Consider the following 18,874-nt stretch of genomic DNA (forward strand, 5'->3'; position numbering starts at 1 on the left):
TTAACTTAAAATACAGATTTTGAGAGTTAAAACTTTCCAACTAAACTATTTAATGTAGAATTTAGCAGACCCATCAGTCAACATATGCCCCTTTCACAGAAATGCCCCAAGATCCAGCCTATTATGAGCATAAGAATGGCCTCTCCTGGTGAATCAGGTTGAGCGGTGTTTTAGGACAAAAAGTACAATAGTAATTTTGGGTAGGGGCACTGAGTGGGGGTGTGCAATAATGCAGATGTAGTGAAGCATGAGTAGTTATGAAGTTGCGAAGTATGAATACGTTAGGATTTTAGTAACCTTCATGATGAGACAGGTCATGCACGCTCATTATAATATCGAGATTTCAATTGCCTCTTACCTGTTAATAACAAATACTGTATCTTATCCTTGGGTCTTCGTGAGGACCAGTACTCTGAATACTACCAAGCAGTCCTCAATTTCAGTTGTCAACTGGGTGAATTCCTGACTAAGACTAATATCACTGATTAAAAAAAGGTGGCTGATTGGTTTGTATTTTTGTGTGTGTGCACAACTGGCTATATGTTTCATGTAATGTTCTGGAATTTTTTTCCATATACAGCAGAATTCTTGCAATGATTTATTTTCAGCCTGAATTGGAGAAGGGATTTTTAAAAAAGTGTACTAATTTTCCTGATGCATGATACAGGTATTTGTGGATCAGGAGCATTGACAGTCATGTGGTTAGATTTGATGGAATAGCCAGTCAGCTTTTATCCATCATTTCTATATAGAGTCATAGAGATGTACAGCATGGAAACAGACCCTTCGGTTCAACCTGTCCCTGAAATAACAGATAACTGCATTTTCCTAGTTTCAATATTGTTAAAATCCCACAGGTGGTCATAGCTGTTTTACGTCATCAATGCTACACATTTGGAAATGAGGGGAGAGACCTGTTTCACCTCATGTCTGTCTCAGATTGACTGAAAATGTCCAGGGAACAGCCTTGAGATCTTCCTTCCATTTGCTATTAGCAATGTTAGTTACAAATAAAATCTAAAATTTCAGCATTGTAACAATCCTAACAAAAAATAGTTTTCATTTTTTTTAATGTATAATTTATTTATTAGATTACTTACAGTGTGGAAACAGACCCTTTGGCCCAACAAGTGCACACCAACCCTCCAAAGAGCAACCCACCCAGACCCATTCCCCTCTTCACCTAACAGTACAGGCAATTTAGCATGGCCAATTCACCTAAGCTGCACATTTTTGGACTGTGAGAATAAACCGGAGTACCCGGAGGAAACCCACGCAGACATGGGAGAATGTGCAAACTCCACACAGACAGTTGACTTGAGACAGGAATTGAACCTGGGTCTCTGGCGCTGTGAGGCAGCAGTGCTAACCTCTGTGCCACCATACCACTACTCCGAATACATTTATTCATTCATGTTGGAAAATCAGCTGCCAGTAGACTTATTTTGTTTTTGCTCGAAGCTGGGACATTTCAGAGTCAGCATCTCAGACTGGGCCTCTGTGTTGCAGAGTTCAGAATCTCCTGTCGACGACAGCGCCTGAAATGTTGCCCGATGTTCATACTTACTTCCCGCTGTAAATTGTGGGTGTTCCGCTTGGCTGCTGACCAGATCCAAGCATGCTTGAGGACCTGCTGTGCAGTGTATCGATTTCTGGGATTCACCACCAGCAGCTTGCTCACAAGATCCTTAGCACCTGATCAAAGCAGAGCACGAAACAATCATCTAAATCATGCCACTGATGACTGAAGCACTGGCACAGAGACAAAAGTAACAAGGAGACAGTTTTGGAAAGTAACTTTTCCAGTTGCAGGATCCTGAAGTGGACAGACGCCTACCTGGACTGCATGATAATAATGCAAATCACCCCACTGAAAATTTAAACACCCCAGGCAATTATGTCAACTGTGCATGTGTCAGGACCTCTGCAGTCCTCCACCATTGACTGAACTCTGCTGGTTCTGGATCTCCATGCAAGCTGCCAATTTCCTGTTCCCTTCCCTTATGCCATAGAGTTACACAAGGAAAACTGCTAACATATTTGCAGAAAGCCAACTGGTGGATGACACCTTGAGATGAACATGTACTAGGTGCCATTAGATTCTTGTGCACGATTGACTTGATCAGGAAAGTAGGGCATAATTACATAAAGATTTAATGAGTCTTCATTGCAAATGTATTAAAAGAAAGAAACCAGCACAGGAAAGCGAGAGGCTCAACCCATCATAAACATACCACTGCAGTTAATCTCTAAATGTGAACCAGCTGTCAGAAAGCAAAATTCCAGTTCCCATCTCATTAAGTTATCTCAATGTCACATTTCCCCTTCTTGTATGCCCCATAAAATCCCCCAAATTCACTACCTATCTAATTTAACTGACTAGTCACAGCATAAAATGAATCTCACCATCAGAAATACTGTCCCAATACGGAGAGAGGAATTCATATTCTCCAAGTTGGATCATTTCAAATAACTCCTCTTGGTCTCGCTCCAGACTACGAAATGGAGGAAAGCCACACAGCAGGATATACAGGATTACACCAGTGGCCCACATATCCACTTCAAACCCATAGCCTATGAAAAGAATGTAACCAAATGTTAAAGACAGTATGGACTTGCTTCAGTAGGTACACAGATACTAACTGTAGTTGAAGGTCAATACAGTGTTCTATTGAACTTAGTGTTACAAAAGGAGGAGTAGGTTGAGTGGAAGAGTTACTCTTTTATACATTGGAATAGTAGAGACTAAGTAATTAAATATGAAGAAGGCAAATTTAACTTACTGCCCCAAAATGACATTAGTAACATAAAATTATAGCCTGAATAAAGCTGTATGTAGCACAGGGGTAAATAAATGGTTAAATGCCTATTTTGTTGAAGGGTCAACATTTCACTAAACATTAATGCACAGTATAAAATGCTATTAATCAAAAATAATAAATTACGAAGTGGAAGTAGGAACACTTCCATTGTACAGAGCCTTAGTCACATCTCGGCTGCAGTAATGTGTTTGGTCTGTGCACAGCACCTCAGACAGCCTAGTCTGACTTTAGAGGAGGTACAGCATAGATTCACCAGAACAGCATTTAAAGTGTTAAATCATACAGCTAGTTTGCATAAAGTTGACTGGTTTCCCTGAAATTTAAAATGTTGAGGGTAATTCTAATTGAGATCTTTAAAAGTAGAGAGGTTTGATACTCTTGATGCATAAAAAATATTCCCTCTGCTGAAGGAATCCAGAAAAACATAGTATAAAATTAGAGCTGAAATTAAGCAATTTGGCAGTGGAATCAGAAAGGACTATTGCACACTGTGTGTACTGGAAGCCTAGAATTCTCTCCCAAAATACTGCGGCTGCTGGATCAATTGAAACTTTCAAGACTATAGATTATAGGCATCAAGGGATACTGATCAAATGAAGTTGAGGGACTCAGCTATGGTCTAATTGAATTTAATTCAGCAGGATGGGGTTGGATGGCCAACTCCTGTTCCTACATTCCTACACATAAGCACTGCATATGCTGAAGCAAGTTAAATCAGGGTACAGTCAATGTGGGAAGGGAAATTCAGGGAAATGTGACTAGGACACACATGTGAATAATGGAATACCACTTGTCTAGGGAATTAACACCAATTTGCACTGGCTGGTCATTGCAGTTTTGTATGGGAACTTCTACATAATTCTGAATCATTTCAGGGGATGGCAGGAGAATTGGTGAGATATTGGAAGTTCAACATTACCAAGGAGCACTCCTGATGTGTTAAAATCTAGAAAATTACTACATGGTGCAACATAAGATTCCCAGTCTGGATGCAGGTTCTGGAGAGGTATTTTTCATTTGCAAGTATTTTCTCCAACAGCTTCAGTATAGAAACATCTTAAGCTTGCTGACCCCCAATTTATTCTCTTTATAGTTGATGCTAAGTGACACCAGTCAGTGGGAATATAATAACATGAAAATCTACTCTGTCACAAAGAAATAAATTACCCAATTTTCGGTTGTTGATTCTCCTAAACTGGGGTCAAACACATTTCTTCTCATGTCAGTAGCAAAACAAATTGTTAGCATTTGGGAAACTTGTGATTTGAACTGAAATGTCAAGAATAATGCAACAGAGTGCACTAAATACAACTGTGCATTTTAATGAAGTCCATTACAAGTAACCAATAACAGGGGGAACACAGTATCTAGTCTATGATGCTTAAATAGTTATGTTATGGCAATAGTTTTTCTGTTGTATGTGATGGGCATTTATTGGGGAGTTAGGATGGGGCGTTATAGAATTTTAAGCTTCTGACTTGGTTTTGTAGCCACCATATTTATAATGCTGGTGCAGTTAAATTTGTGGTCAGTTATGACCTTGAAGATTTGATTATGGGGGACTTAGAGATAGTAATTCCATTGCATGTCATTGGGCAATAGTTAGATCCTCTTTTGTTGAATTATTCTCTGGCACTTGTATGGAGTGAATGTTACTCAAACCTAAATATGATCCTGATCTTGTTACATATGACCGCAGGCAGATCTATTATTTATGGGCAATGGGGCAGAACATCCAGTAATAAACATTCCTACTTCTGTTCTTATGATGAGGGAAGTTCAGTTGAAAATTTTTGGGTCCAGATGAATACCCTAAGGAAATCCTGAGCAACACGATGGAGCAGAGATCATTGACCTCCAAAAACCACACCATCATCTTTTGTGCTTTGTAGGCCGCTAGCCAGTGTTGAGTTGTCTTCATGACTCCCATTAATTTCAATGTTACACCTTGATGCCACAGGGTCAAATTCTGCCTTGATGTCAAAGCCAGTCACCCTTACCTCTTTGAATTTATTTTTGTCTATGTGTGAATAAAAGCTGTAGTGAAGTCTGGAGCCAGTTGGTCCTGGCAGAACCTAATATTCTTCTAAATAGTCTGCATCTGGCAGCAAAATTCTTGCAATTCTCTACTCAGATTAGAGTTAAAACTGCTACATCATTGGGCTCCAATTTGCATATTTTAGAAAAAGGCTCGACATACTTTGGCTGGCAGCTTTCCTACCTTTTCCGAAGAGTTAATAAAAATTGGCAACAGCGACCCTAGGTGGGTCACTGAAGGCTAAGTTACCCATTACATTATAACTATTTATGTGACCCTAAGTGGGTCACTGAAGGCTAAGTTACCCATTACATTATAACTATTTATGTGCTTGGTAGGGTCAAAAATCAATCCATATTTAAGCCTAATGAAATTCTTTCAAGGAAGAAAAGTCTGCAGGAGTACGAATCAGTACTTTTGTATAAATGAGTTGACAGAAAAAAAATCACTTTGTCCACAAACCGTGTCTGTATTCTCACAAAACCCTCCACCCGCAGCAGGCCAGTGTCTACATGATGAAGTTTGCCACAATGGCTCTTGCAGTGCTTCAGTACTGAAGATCTGAGCAATGACTAGTTATAAAACATTCTCTCCAAAAATCATTAAATAGGAAGTCAAACATCCACATTCAACTCCATTTTACACAGTGGGCTGAAAGAATTGGTTTTGTAAATCGAATAACCTTTGGTCATTCCAGAGCCTGTACATTTATTGAAAGGTATAGTCTGCCTTCAGCACCCAAGGTCTCCATTTAAGTGGCACATGATGGTACTTCAAAAAGCGATGAAAGCTTTTTGTTGCATGAAAGAGATTGACGGATAATGGAGAACGGTACATTAGGTGCAGGACTAAAAGCAAATACAAAGCAGACAACAGAAGAAGCATTATCAAGGAATAACAAAATATGCTGCACAGCAAATAAATGTCTTGCAACACTCATGTGCAATGATAGGAACAATGGCTAACACCAACAAACCCAATGGCTAACACCAATAAACAAGTTTATAATATTTAATTCCTACTATTAGGATATATTTTCCTATCGTCTTTAATACCTTTCTCAGACAGGATTTCAGGAGCCACATATGTTGGTGTCCCACACACAGTAAATATGGGGCTGGTCACTTTCAAAGCGAGGCCAAAGTCAGCTAGTTTTAATACTGGGCTTCCATCAGCTTTATGTTGAACCTACAGTTGGAAGTCAAACACTTAGAAGAATTAGAATGAAATAGTTCATGACCACAGAAAACATATTGTTCAATGCAAAGTTTGTTGGTGTTAGGAAGTAGATGCTTATCAAGGAGTGTACCTAGATACAGTGTATAAACCCCTCCACATAGCATTAACATGTCACAACTGTTGTCTGAGTGAGATTTCTGACACAGCTATCCTGGGCAACACAAGATGGATTATTGATTTTCGTAGGAACATTATGGGCACTGTTATGTTGCGGCTATTCCCATTAGGAGTGGGCTTGGGGCTATCTAACCGCACTTCACATACAGCTTTTAAAGCTACAAGTGAAGATTTTTATTACACCTGCCTAAGCTGGATGGATGTGAACTTCAGCCTACACGTGAAAGGTCCAATGCACTAAACTAGTCTCTGAGCAATGTTTTTCACAATTCACTACAAATTTCAATGTAACCTGATGAATTTAAATTTTACAGACTAGCAAAACTTTACATAACAGGAACAGGAATCTAGATGTACTGTTTCTGCTGTGACCTCTCAGAATCGTATCACAATACAAATAATTACATACATGATATAATGAAGGGCTTCATTTGGCCATCATGTTTTTGCCAGCTCCTCTAGTGAATTTATTTACTTCATCCAATTGCTGGAAGTCAATGCCTCACTGGGAATGTAAACTTTATCATCAACCAACCCTTGGGGAATGCTGTCAAGTTAAAACTCCAAGAGTGAAATAAGGAGAGAAACATGCAGCTATGGCACAGCCATTTCAAAGCAGATTCACTGTGAAAACAGGCCATTTGGCCCAACAAGTCCACACTAATCCTCCAAAGAGTAACCCATCCAGACCCATTCCCCACCTATTACTCTACATTTAACCATGACTAATGCACCTAACCTACACATCCCTGAACACCAAGGGCAATTTAACATGGCCAATTCACCTAACCTGCACATCTTTGGATTATGGGAGAAAACCAGAGAACCCAAAGGAAACCCACTCAGACACGAACAGAACGTGCAAACTCCGCACAGACAGTTGCCCAAGGCTGGAATTGAACCCAGGTCCCTGGTGCTGCGAGGCAGCAGTGCTCACCACTGAGCTGCCATGCCACCAAATATTAGCTGAAATATGGGAAGTTATTTTCAGCCAGTGTATGTGTATCAGTTTTAGTCATGGAATGACTTCTAACACAATTTGGAAACATTCCCATAGGGAAAGATGGACTTTTATTGTACCTTTCCAAGGGAAGTGAGCATCACTGACAGGACCAGCATTTGTTGCACATCCCTAATAGCCCTTATACTGAATGCTTTGCTATATAATTTCAAGGGATACACAAGAGTCGGTCATGTTGCTGGGGGTCTGGAATTACCCAGAGCAGAATAAGGATGAGATGCCACCTTCCCTAGTGAACCATTTAAGGTTTAATGACAATTGATCATAGTTTCATCGTCACCAGTCATGAAACTAGCTTTCATTTCCAGATTTTATTAACTGAATTGGAATTTCACAAAGTGCTGTGATAGGATTTAAACCTTCATCCCCACAACATTGGCCTGTACTTCTGCAATAATAGGCTAGCAACATTACTGCTCCACCACTATTTCCCGAGCTTTATAGAAATGACCTTCAGGAAATGTGACCAAGATCACAGAATCAAGATGAGATAATGGTCAATGAATTACACAGGTATTAGATAGATACTCCTACGATAGCTTAATTAAGTGGCATAACTGCAAGCAATCATGTGACTGACACAAGAACTCCAATTACATAAAATCTAAAACTGGACTAGCGAAAAACATTTCACTCCATTATCTCTCCAACTAGTCATGATTTGGAGATGCCGGTGTTGGACTGGGGTGTACAATGTTAAAAATCACAAAACACCAGGTTATGATTAGATTACATTACAGTGTGGAAACAGGCCCTTCGGCCCAACAAGTCCACACCGACCCGCCGAAGCGAAAACCACCCATATCCCTACATTTACCCCTTACCTAACACTACGGGCAATTTAGTATGGCCAATTCACCTGACCCTGCACATCTTTGCATTGTGGGAGGAAACCGGAACACCCGGAGGAAACCCACGCAGACACAGGGAGAGGCGGGAATTGAACCCGGGTCTCTGGCGCTGTGAGGCAGCAGTGCTAACCACTGTGCCACCATGCCGCCCATAATAGTTAAGCCTTCAACATATTGTCTAGCTATCACCATTGTTAACAGTTAACCCGAGAATGCAACTTTCAAATAAAGGTTTTGTGATTTACACATGAAAGAAGTGAAACTATCACTGTATTCTAACAAATGAAAGGCTTAACAGACAATCAAATTTTCAATGTATAATTTCAGTTACATCACACTGTAAATTTTTGCTATAAATTCTGTTACAATCGAGCCCTCCACTATCACCTGATGAAGGAGCGTCACTCCAAAAGCTAGTGTGCTTCTAATTAAACCCGTTGGACTATAACCTGGTGTTGTGTGATTTTTAACTCTCCAACTAAGTTGATGGAGGTAATTGGTCTTCATTGCCTCACATAGTGTTACATCCTTTCCTCTCATACAAACTTGTAGGCTGTTTGAATTTCAGCTACCACCTCTGGGGTCTCCTCAAATGACCGGAGGTGGTTTCTGCCCTGGATGCACACATGGCAACTTGCCATTTGGCGTTAAGATTGGAATCTTGTTGAGCGGTCAGGGGTCTGTGATAGTGAGAAACCTATGCTGCCTTTCTTTGGAGAAAATCTGCCAAACCACAAGCCAAGTGGGAAAGCCAACAATGGAATCAAGATTGTGCATGTGAGTTCTCACCTCGTGACAGCTGCTGACTAATCTGTAGTTTTATCCAATTTTCCACCAGTACAGGGCCTGAATATAGACAACTGATCCCCTGGTCTGCTGCAGACTTCAAAGGAATTTTGAAGAGGCAATTAACAAATATCCGGCAACTCCAAATCATAACAAATATCCTGTCCAAGTAATTAATAGTGCTGTGAAGATCTGATTGATCTTTTAGGACCATAAATCGCATAACTTGAGGGTTTTCTATCTTTTCTTCTAACCATCTTATATTATCCACTGATGTTTCTTATATAAACAATTAGCAGATTCATTGGAAGGTCCTCAATATGCAGCCAAGAATAAAATTTCAATCATCATTACCCGAGAAGCTTTTGACTTTTTTTATAGACCTACAAATTGAATCCAAAATGACTGCTGTAGTCTTTATGGAGCTTTTCTTCTGCAAATCTATTTTTAGCAGGTCCACTGACAGATGGACAGGTCATGAGAGCTTTACTGGGCCAGAGACCTTCAAGTGGTTAAGATGGCACACTGCTTTCATTCGGAGAGCTGTTTTCCATGAGTACGGCGACTGTATTCTAGCCTAGTATCAAAGTTTCTAATCAGAGTTGTCATAGATTGTTCTTTGTCAAGGTAGAGCCACTCATCTGTTCTAGTGATCCACAAAGAATCTTTGTGTGCAAGTTGTGTTTAAGAAAGAATGTCATATTTGTGTTGAAAGTAATGAATGTCAAATATCAAAGCTAGGTTCCCCTGCTGCTTCCTCTGTGGATTGGAGAAACCAGACTCTCACCTACTGGAAAATGAATTCTTTTAAAATATTAACAAATGGAAATTGTGTAAATTCAAGCATATTGGATTGGTTGCTCAACAACAGCTTTTTCTTTCATTTAAACTTAAAATTATTCTCCTTTGGCTCTTAAGAATTCCAACAATGATACGAATTCAATGACCACTCATTTAGTGCCCTCAGAAAATGTACATGATTGGAAACTAAACTCAAAGAAAATGATTAAGGGCAACTAGAGATAGGCAAAAATACTGGCCAGTTGACATTTCAGGCAAAATCCCTTCATCAGGAATGCCCGAAACGTTGACTGTCCTGCTCCTCGGATGCTGGCTGACCTGCTGTGCATTTCCATCACCACACTCTCGACTCTAATCTCCAGCATCTGCAGTCCTCACTTTCTCCTAGTTAAAAATACTGGCCAGCTAGGGACGTCCACATTCTATGAATGAATTTTAAAAAATGCTAATCCAGTTTCTGGGGCAGAAGGAGGTGCATTAACAGTTCATGAATGAGAAAACCTATATTCCACTAACAACCATCAGTCCAATGAATAGAAGAATTAAAGTAGAAGCCTTTTACGTGTAATAGCATCTTAAAAGTAAATTTTATATCAATAATGAAACATTTCAAACATATCGAATAAAACTGTTAACTCACATTACATACTAAACCAAAGATTCATTCAAGCCAGAAGGACAACTTTTACAAAGCATTTACTAATTCATGGCTCACATATTTGCATTGTGTTCATCACTTTTGAAATAAATTGTAAATCTTACTGGTCCCCATTCTTTAGCCTCATATTCATCAAGCATTAATTTCAATAGATAGGAATGTATACAGAGGACACATTGGATCTATGTTTGAGCTTCCAATATACACTCCTGACATAAGCTCAACATCAAAATTTACTCCAAAATTTCAAAAGGGTGAGCTTTTTAATTCAGAATCTGAAAATTTTCTGACACATTATGAAACCTCATATAACTTTGCTCCTTGTTTATTACATGACCAGGTGGGTGCTTTCTAAATCATGCATAGACATTAGACTTCTTTGCTAAATTTCCAAGATATCTACAATCAATAAGTAGAAAAGGTAAGTTGAAGTTAGATAACATAATGAATTATATTTAAAGAATAAAAATAGCTATTGTTAATATTATAATGATATTCAAAATACAATGTGGGCAAAAGCACGATTTTCTCTAAAGCATAAAGTATGACATATATAGTTCCTTCAACATCCCAACGAACTCTCAGATAAAATAAACCAAGTCACCTAAGTTATCAGGGCAAGTAACCAACCTCTAAGTGAAATCCCAAGGAGGACAGAGGTAAAGTGGATAAAGATTCTAAGAATTAAACTGCTTAGGACACAACCATTAATATTGGGGTGAAGCAAATAGTGGATTTAACACTGTGAATCCATGAGTGATGGATAAATGAGGAAGAATGCAATATTAAGAATAGGTACACTCTGTAGTGTAAAAACAACTTGTCAGTACTTACAAGAAGATTTTCTGGTTTCAAATCACGATGCACAATGTTCTTTCTGTGGATGTATGCTAATGCATCACAAAGGTTGTCCATCATAAGGGCAGCATTGCTTTCTGTAAACTTAACACTATCTGTAATTGCATCAAATAGGTCTCCTCCATGAATGTATTCCATAATAAGGTATATTTCACCCTCTGTCTCAAACTCTTCAATGAACCTCACAATATGAGGGTGAGAAAGGCTCCTTACAATTGCAATTTCATTTTCAATCATGACCTCTTTTCCTTTTAACTTAGATTTGTCAATGATTTTCACTGCATATTCATATTCTGTATTCCTAAGCCGACATTCTTTTACTAAAGCAAAGTTACCGTCTCCAATAGTTCTACCAATTTCATAATAATGCTCAATTTCTCTTCGAGGTTGTGATTGCTGTGGTCTTGACATCAGTAATTGTGTTTCTCTAGAATGAATGCTATGGTCTTTGATTAAGGGCTGTTCCATTCTGATTGTTTTTACAGGTTGGTTTTGAGCTTTTTCCACTTCTTCATCATTCCATGTTTGTTCTTCCTCATCCCTTGAAGTTTCCTGACCACAACAGCATTTTTTTCTATCTTCTTGCTTTGACATTTTACAGTTTTCATCTCTTAGAGCATGCGATTTATCTTCCGTTCTCCATTGGTGATCCTCCTTTTGCCCTTGTTGTCTTTCAGGCTTCACTTTATCCCATTTATCTGTTTCTCCTTCTGCTTTAATGCTCTTCTGTTCCCACCTTATATTCTTCATTGGCTGTTCTCCTTCATTGTCACATTTATCTTCTTTCCATTTATTCCTGTTTCTTGCTACCTCTCTCCTTTCCATTTCCTTAAACTCATAAGACATTTTTTGTTTACTATTGGCTTCAATTCCATCTTCTTCCCATTCAGTTCTTCCCACCTGCAATATCTTCATTTCTTCCACTCTTTTACCTCCTCTTTCATATGTCTCTATATCCTTTTCTGTTCCTCTACTCTTCTCCTTGCTTTTATGCTTCTTCTCCTTTTTGTTGATTTGGTATTTATCCATTTCTTCTTTGTCCCTGTCAAAGTTTCCATCATTCTTCTGCTGTCTTGCTATCTCATCCAGCTCTCTGTACTCTCTTGCCCATCTCTCCTGTTCCCATTTCCGAGCTCTCTCTCTTTCTTGTTGTCCCACTCTGGTTCGGACTTCTTCCATCTTTTTGGCAATTTGTTTTTCGGATTGAGCAACTTCAGCATTTTTGAATCTCATCTCACTGCGTCTGTAGGGAGGTTTCTCAGAATGACACCAGTGTCGCTGGATCAAGCTCCAGGCATATGGATTCTTGGGATAGAGTTCTCTTAATACTTTCTTTATATCACTCATAGTTATCTGCTCTCTGCCAGCAGCAATAAACACATCATCTCCTCTGTAAAAATCTGAAATACTTCTCACTTCTTTCCCTTTCAAATTGTACAGCTTCTTCACACATTCACCTTTGCCATGGAGATGTCTCATAGCTTCTGCGATATCACTTATGAGTTGCTCAAATGTCTGCGTGCAGTATCTGTTCAAAAGAATGGTCACCTTCTTATGTGATTGCCCACTTGCTTTTATTATTGTCATGATCCTCGGTTTTGCAGGAATGGTGTCAGAGTGGATAGCATGACAGCAGCCCCTTTTGTGAAGGAGTGTATTGCGATTCGTGGCACCAGGCAATGACTGTCCAAAAGTACCCCGTCCTATGGGTGGATATATTGCCTGCAAGTTATCTTCCTGAAGCTCACTGCTTAGGTCATCAAACAAGGCTTGTTTCTCTGCAAAACAGAAGATTTAATAGTTTAGTCTTCCTAGTTACACCAGCTTTTTTCAAAAATTAAAACCAGAAAAGCTCCAATGATCAACATTATCCAGCATGAGTGCACAATATGCAAGTGACTTATGTAAGACTGAATTATTCCTTTGCACTATGCTAAGGATCTAAATAGGAGAGAGCTTAGATGTTGGTTGTTTTTTGAAAAAAAGAGTTCTCATTGATCTGTCATCAAATGCAATTCATAAATGAACCACTGAGGGTCTGGAGACAACACTCACTGTGACACATTGTACATCACGTGTTAAGAAGCAATTCTTAATCTTAAATTATGATTAAGCCTCTCAAACTGGTCAGAAATTTTGCAACAATTAGTTTCTCCACTGCTACTTTATGATCTTGCCTTTATTTCCATTAACCTGTAAAGTCAACATTGCCTCAAAGGTTTAATTGCAATTGAATCCAAACTCAATTTAATTGTATTTCCCAATATTATACAATTTAAACTTTAATTCCTAAAGCTAAAAATGATATTCTAAAACTCCAAAAACCATGAATTAAATATTCACAACAATAGCTACCAAGGAAGCAGCACTGAAATTGGCACAGTGTAGCATAAATAGTGAGATCTATCAGTCTACACTCAACATGTCACACAGAGCAGAATTAAGCAGGTGTAAATCCTGAAGGCGGCCAGTAATTTACTGCATAGGTCCTAACGTTTATGAAAATAACAGAGGTGCAGGCCTTAAGTACCTGGTCTTTCAATAAAAATGGTTCCTGTGTACCAGCAGTTGTTTCATCTGACTGCAAGGGAACGAGTGTAACATGTGGGAAGTTTTTAAGGAGTCTATTAAAATGCATGCATTTCTGTGCATAGCATTATCTCACTACAATCAAACACCAGAATTGACTTCTGCTTATTCACTCATGGGGTCTGGGTTCCCTGGGCTGCTATAAATATTGGAGGAGAAAGTGAGGGCTGCAGATGCTGGAGATCAGAGCTGAAAGTGTGTGGCTGGAAAAGCGCAGCAGGTCAGGCAGCATCCAAGGAGCAGGAGAATCGACGTTTCGGGCATAAGCCCTTCTTCGATTCTCCTGTTCCTTGGATGCTGCCTGACCTGCTGCGCTTTTCCAGCAACACATTTTCTGCTATAAATATTGGCCCAGCTATAGTTGCCCGTTAGATGGTGGTGCTGTGTTAGTTCCTTGAATTCCTGCTGTCTTTTTGATGTTGAAATGTTGTTAGAGAGGGAATTCCAGGATTCTGGCCCAGTGACACTGAAGAAATGGTGATGCATTTGAAATCCAAGTTAGGATAATCAGCGCCTTGGAGGGGATCTTGCAGGTTGTGGGGGTTCCCATGTATTTGCTGCCCTTGTCCTTCTTGATGGTAGTCATCATTGGTTTCTACCATTGCTTGGCACACTTTCCTCATTTCTGAAGAAGGGCTCATGCCCGAAACATCGATTCTCCTGCTCCTTGGATGCTGCCTGACCTGCTGCACTTTTCTAGCAACACATTTTCAAAGCTATTGAAGGTCAAGGGTCAATAGTTAGACAGTCAGTTGATGGAAATGGTCATTGTCTGGCACTTCTGTAAGTATTACATGCTGCTCCTCAGTCTAACCCTGAATTTTATCCTGGTCTTGTTGCATTTGGAATTCTTCAGTATGAGGAGTCATGAATAGTGCTGAACATTGATGATTGCACAGTGAACATTCCCACTTCTGACCATATAACGGAGGGAAGGCCATTAATGAAACAGTTGAAGATAGTTGGGCCAAGGACACAACCCTGAGGAACTTCTACAGAGATATGCTGGAACTGAGATGACCACCCTCTGACAATCAAAACTGTCTTCCTATGTACTAGATATCAACAGACATCTCATTGATTCCCACTGGCTCCAGTTTTGCTTGGGCTCCTTAATTGCACATTAGGTCAAATGCAGCCTTGATGTCCAAGGCAGTTGTTCACACCTCCCCTCTGAAGTTCACCTCTTTTATTCATGTTTCAACCAAGGCTGTAATTTGGTGAGAAGCTATGGTCCTTGGGCAACCCAAACAGGGTGGCAAGAGCAGATTACTGCTGAGTAGGTGCTGCTTGAAGGCACCTTTGATGCCACCTTCCATCACTTTACTACTGATGGGCCAATAATTGGCTAGGTTGGATTTGTCCTGCTTTGGGAGTACAGCATCCACTTCGGCAATCTTCCACATTGTTAAGTAAATGCAGTGTTGTAGCTGTACAGGAATAGTTTGGTGTGGGGTATGGCAAATTCTCAGAATGTTGTCAGGCCCCATTCCTTTTACAGTATCCAGTGCCTTTAGCTATTTCTCGATATGTGGAGTGAATCCAACTGACCAAAATCTGGCATCTGTGTTGCTGAGACTTCCAGAGGAAGCCAGGATAGATCAACCACTTAGTACTTCTGGCTGGAGATTACTGCACATGTATCAGCCTTATTTTTTTGTTGCTCTGAATTGGGTGGGGCCTCCCATCATTTGAAAATGAGAGTATTTGTGGAGGCTCCTCCGACAGTGAGTTGTACATTTGTCCTCCACCATTCATGGCTGGATGTAGCAGGACTGCAGAGTTTTAAACTGATATATTGCTTTTGGAATCACTTAACTTTGTCGATCACTTGTTGCATATGCTGTTTGGCACACAAGTAATCCTAAATTGTAGATTCTCCTGGTTAACACCTTATTTTAAAGCTATGCTGGTGCGGATTCTGGCATGCCCTCCCACACTCTTTATTGAACCACACTTGATGGTCATAATAGAGTGGGGTTTATACCAGACCATGAGGTTATAGATTGCGTTGGAGTATAATTCTGTTGACGGACATTGAAATCTCCCAGAGTACACTCTGTGTCCTTGCCATCCTCCAAGTAGTGTTCAACATGGAAAAATACCGATTCATCCATTGATGGTTCAGGTAGGGGGAATGGAAGGTTTGGTTGGTAGGTAGTAATCAGCAGCCGATTTTGATCTAATGTCATGAGACCCGTGGAGTCCGGAGTCATTTTTCAAGATTCCCAGGGTAAATCTCTTTTAACTGTATACTACTGTGAAGGTACTACTGCTGAGTCTGCCCTGCCAGTGGGCTGGGAGTGGTAGTGTAGGGCATGGTGTAAGTCAGAAAATTAAAGTTGCATGAAGCAAGAGAATGTAGTAATCATGGCGTGATTTCAGTCCACATATTGGACAGGTAAACTGAATCAGCACCAATGCTATGGAGGAATTTGCAAGACGTAGATTTTTAGGTGTTCAAGTATTGGGTAAAGGATCAATTCGGCCACGATTTAATTGCATGGTGTACCAGACGTGAATGTCCAAGTGTCAATTTCTAGGCCAAGTTATACCCACACTCCACATCGAGCGAGCACAGACAAAAGTTAAAGTATCATCAGTTTACTCAATAGTACCCTACGTGCTGAAACAATATGAATTATAACGATGATAACTATTGAAAAGCATAACATATTCTGCCACTGGAGAAAGGAGGAGTTCTCCATATCAATCAGAGAAGGAAATGAAAGGCAGTCTTCTCTTTGATTACATCAAAGAGCACTGAAACTAAGAAGCCAGCGTCATTATTCTTTTAGGTCGGATCTCTATTTCAATGACAAGAAGAATAGAAGATGCTAAGAATAATCAGCAGGTCTGCCAGCATCTGCGGAGAGAGAAAAAAAAACAGGTAAAACCTGTAAGATCTGTTACTTGATTTAACTCAGACCTGTTCTTTCCACAGATGCTGCCAGACATACTGAGTACTTTCCAGCATTTTCTGATTTAATTTCACATTTCCAGCAGTGTTTTGCTTGTTTCCACTGAATATACTCCAATTATATAGGTTACATTTTTACTGTTCCTCAACATTTCTTCCAAAAAAACACACAAAATGAATAGACTTTCCAAACTGATAATTCTGCTGCTGTAGAAGGTAAAATGCATGAAATTGACTTGCCACGTATAGCAACTATTAAGTATGACACTGCATAGCTAGTTCATACATTGGGGTAGATATTAAGTCTGTGCTTGTTTTTAGCCTGAGATCCGTGGAACCTTAGCTACATATTTGGCATGAGCTTTCTCCATTAGCTTGATCTCCACAGGAGCTCAGTTAATAGGACCCAAGCCACCCAAGGTGTGATCCAGGAAGACAAGTGGAACAGAAAATACTAGCATTTTCTATATACTCTGCCAACAATAATCATGTAAGATACTGCCCACAGTTCCTGCAGGTCCTTGTTCATCCACCTGGATCAAGTGACTGTGCAGACTTTGTGAGCTGAATGGCCTGATTCTTCCTCTATATCTTATGATCTTCAGAATGTTTAGCTGGTGACTCGAAGATCCACTGAAGGATTATGAGCTTATCAGTCCAAACCACTTTTTTAAAGGGGCCCTCTAACAGGTACTTGTGCTCGAATTTGAACAATAATCTCATTAGTGGGACTTTATCAAAAGCTTTCTGAAAGTCCAAATACAACACATCCACTGGTTCCCCCTTATCAGTAGGCCATTTAGCCCATGGAGTTTGCCCCACTACTTAATATGATCATGGCTGACTGAACACTCATTGCCCATTACCCACACTATCCTAATAACCCATTACAGCATTGGTAATCAAATATTAATGTCTACTTAAAATACAAAGACTGAGCTTCTTCAGTACTTGGGTTGAGAATTCCAAAGATCATAAACCTGAATTGAAAAGAAATCATTGTAGTCCTAAATGGCATTACCCTTATTTTTAATTGTGCCCCAATGGTACAGAATTCTCCAACCAGGAGAAACATTTTATCCACATCTACTCTATCCCTTTAAATATTCTGTAGGTTTCAATGAGATCATCTCATTGCATGAGACTCTTAAAAAAAATGCAGGCCCTATTTTACTAGTTACATCTCAAAAAACTCTATTAGATTTGCCTTTCCCTTTTATAAATCCATGTTGACTTTATCTAATCCCACTGGTATTTTATTAGTGCCTACCAGCATATCCTTTATAGGTGACTCAAGCATTTTCTTTACTACAGCCTGTAATTCCCAAATTTCTTTATTACTCCCTGTTTCAAATAGTTGGGTTACGTTTTCCTATCTCTGGTTGACCAGGGCTGTTACAGAATTCACAAAACTTTAAAGGATGACAGCCAACACATCCATTAATTACATGGCCACCTCTTTTAGTCCTGTAGAATACACAGTTTGACTTTGAAAATGCTCAATAGTTTATTTCTTGGACAGTTGTTGATATTAAACCTGTCAGTAAAACTGCATGCGTTAGACTGATGACTTTGAGACACTATGACTACTGATTATTCCCTGAAGAATCCTTGTCCTCCCAACTCAGTAACATGTCATGGTGACTGTGCTTCATATCCTTCGTCTTCTAGATCAACCATCACTTGGTTATCCATTACAAGTTAATAAAATTGATCTAGGTGGGATAATGTCAGAACGAAAATAGAATGAACAGAAGAGAAGTACAGCATAGGAGGAAGCCCTTCGGCCTTACAACCCTATTCCAATCATCATGCCCAAACTAAACTAAAAATCAAACCTTCTGCCTTTATTTGGTCCAGATCTCTCTTCTTCCTCCCCACTCATGTAACCATAATTTTGTAGACCTCTATCAAGTCTCCTGTGAGCCATTGTATTTCCAATGAAAATACGGTCTTTTTAACCTTTCCTCATAGCCAATGCCCTTGAGACCAGGCAACATTCTAATGAACCTTTTCTGCACTCTCTCCAAAGCTTCCATGTCCTTCTGGTAGTTTGCCAACTAAAACTGTGCACAATACTCCAAATGCAGCCTAATGAGGATTTTATATTGTTGTAACATGGTTTGCTAACTCTTGTACTCCAAGCCCCGGCTGATGAAGGTAAGCATACCATA

General features: G+C 39.6%; 1 protein-coding gene across 1 annotated transcript in view; it reads right to left on the reverse strand.

Moving 5' to 3' along the window:
• Window positions 1–1,179: 1,179 nt before the first annotated feature.
• Window positions 1,180–18,874, reverse strand: part of LOC122549513 (serine/threonine-protein kinase DCLK3) — a 37,867-nt gene continuing 20,172 nt past the window's right edge. The window contains exons 2-5 of the mRNA XM_087986135.1: window positions 11,168–12,969; window positions 5,916–6,048; window positions 2,407–2,574; window positions 1,180–1,695 (exon numbers count right to left, since the gene is read on the reverse strand). Of these exons, the coding sequence (XP_087842261.1) occupies window positions 1,478–1,695; window positions 2,407–2,574; window positions 5,916–6,048; window positions 11,168–12,969 (2,321 nt within the window). The 3' untranslated portion in view covers window positions 1,180–1,477. The remainder of the gene's footprint in view (window positions 1,696–2,406; window positions 2,575–5,915; window positions 6,049–11,167; window positions 12,970–18,874) is intronic.

The sequence above is a fragment of the Chiloscyllium plagiosum genome, unplaced genomic scaffold (genome assembly GCF_037043375.1).
Source record: "Chiloscyllium plagiosum isolate Xiang-an unplaced genomic scaffold, Cpla_swu_hap1 HiC_scaffold_4, whole genome shotgun sequence".
Taxonomy (NCBI): Eukaryota; Metazoa; Chordata; class Chondrichthyes; order Orectolobiformes; family Hemiscylliidae; genus Chiloscyllium; species Chiloscyllium plagiosum.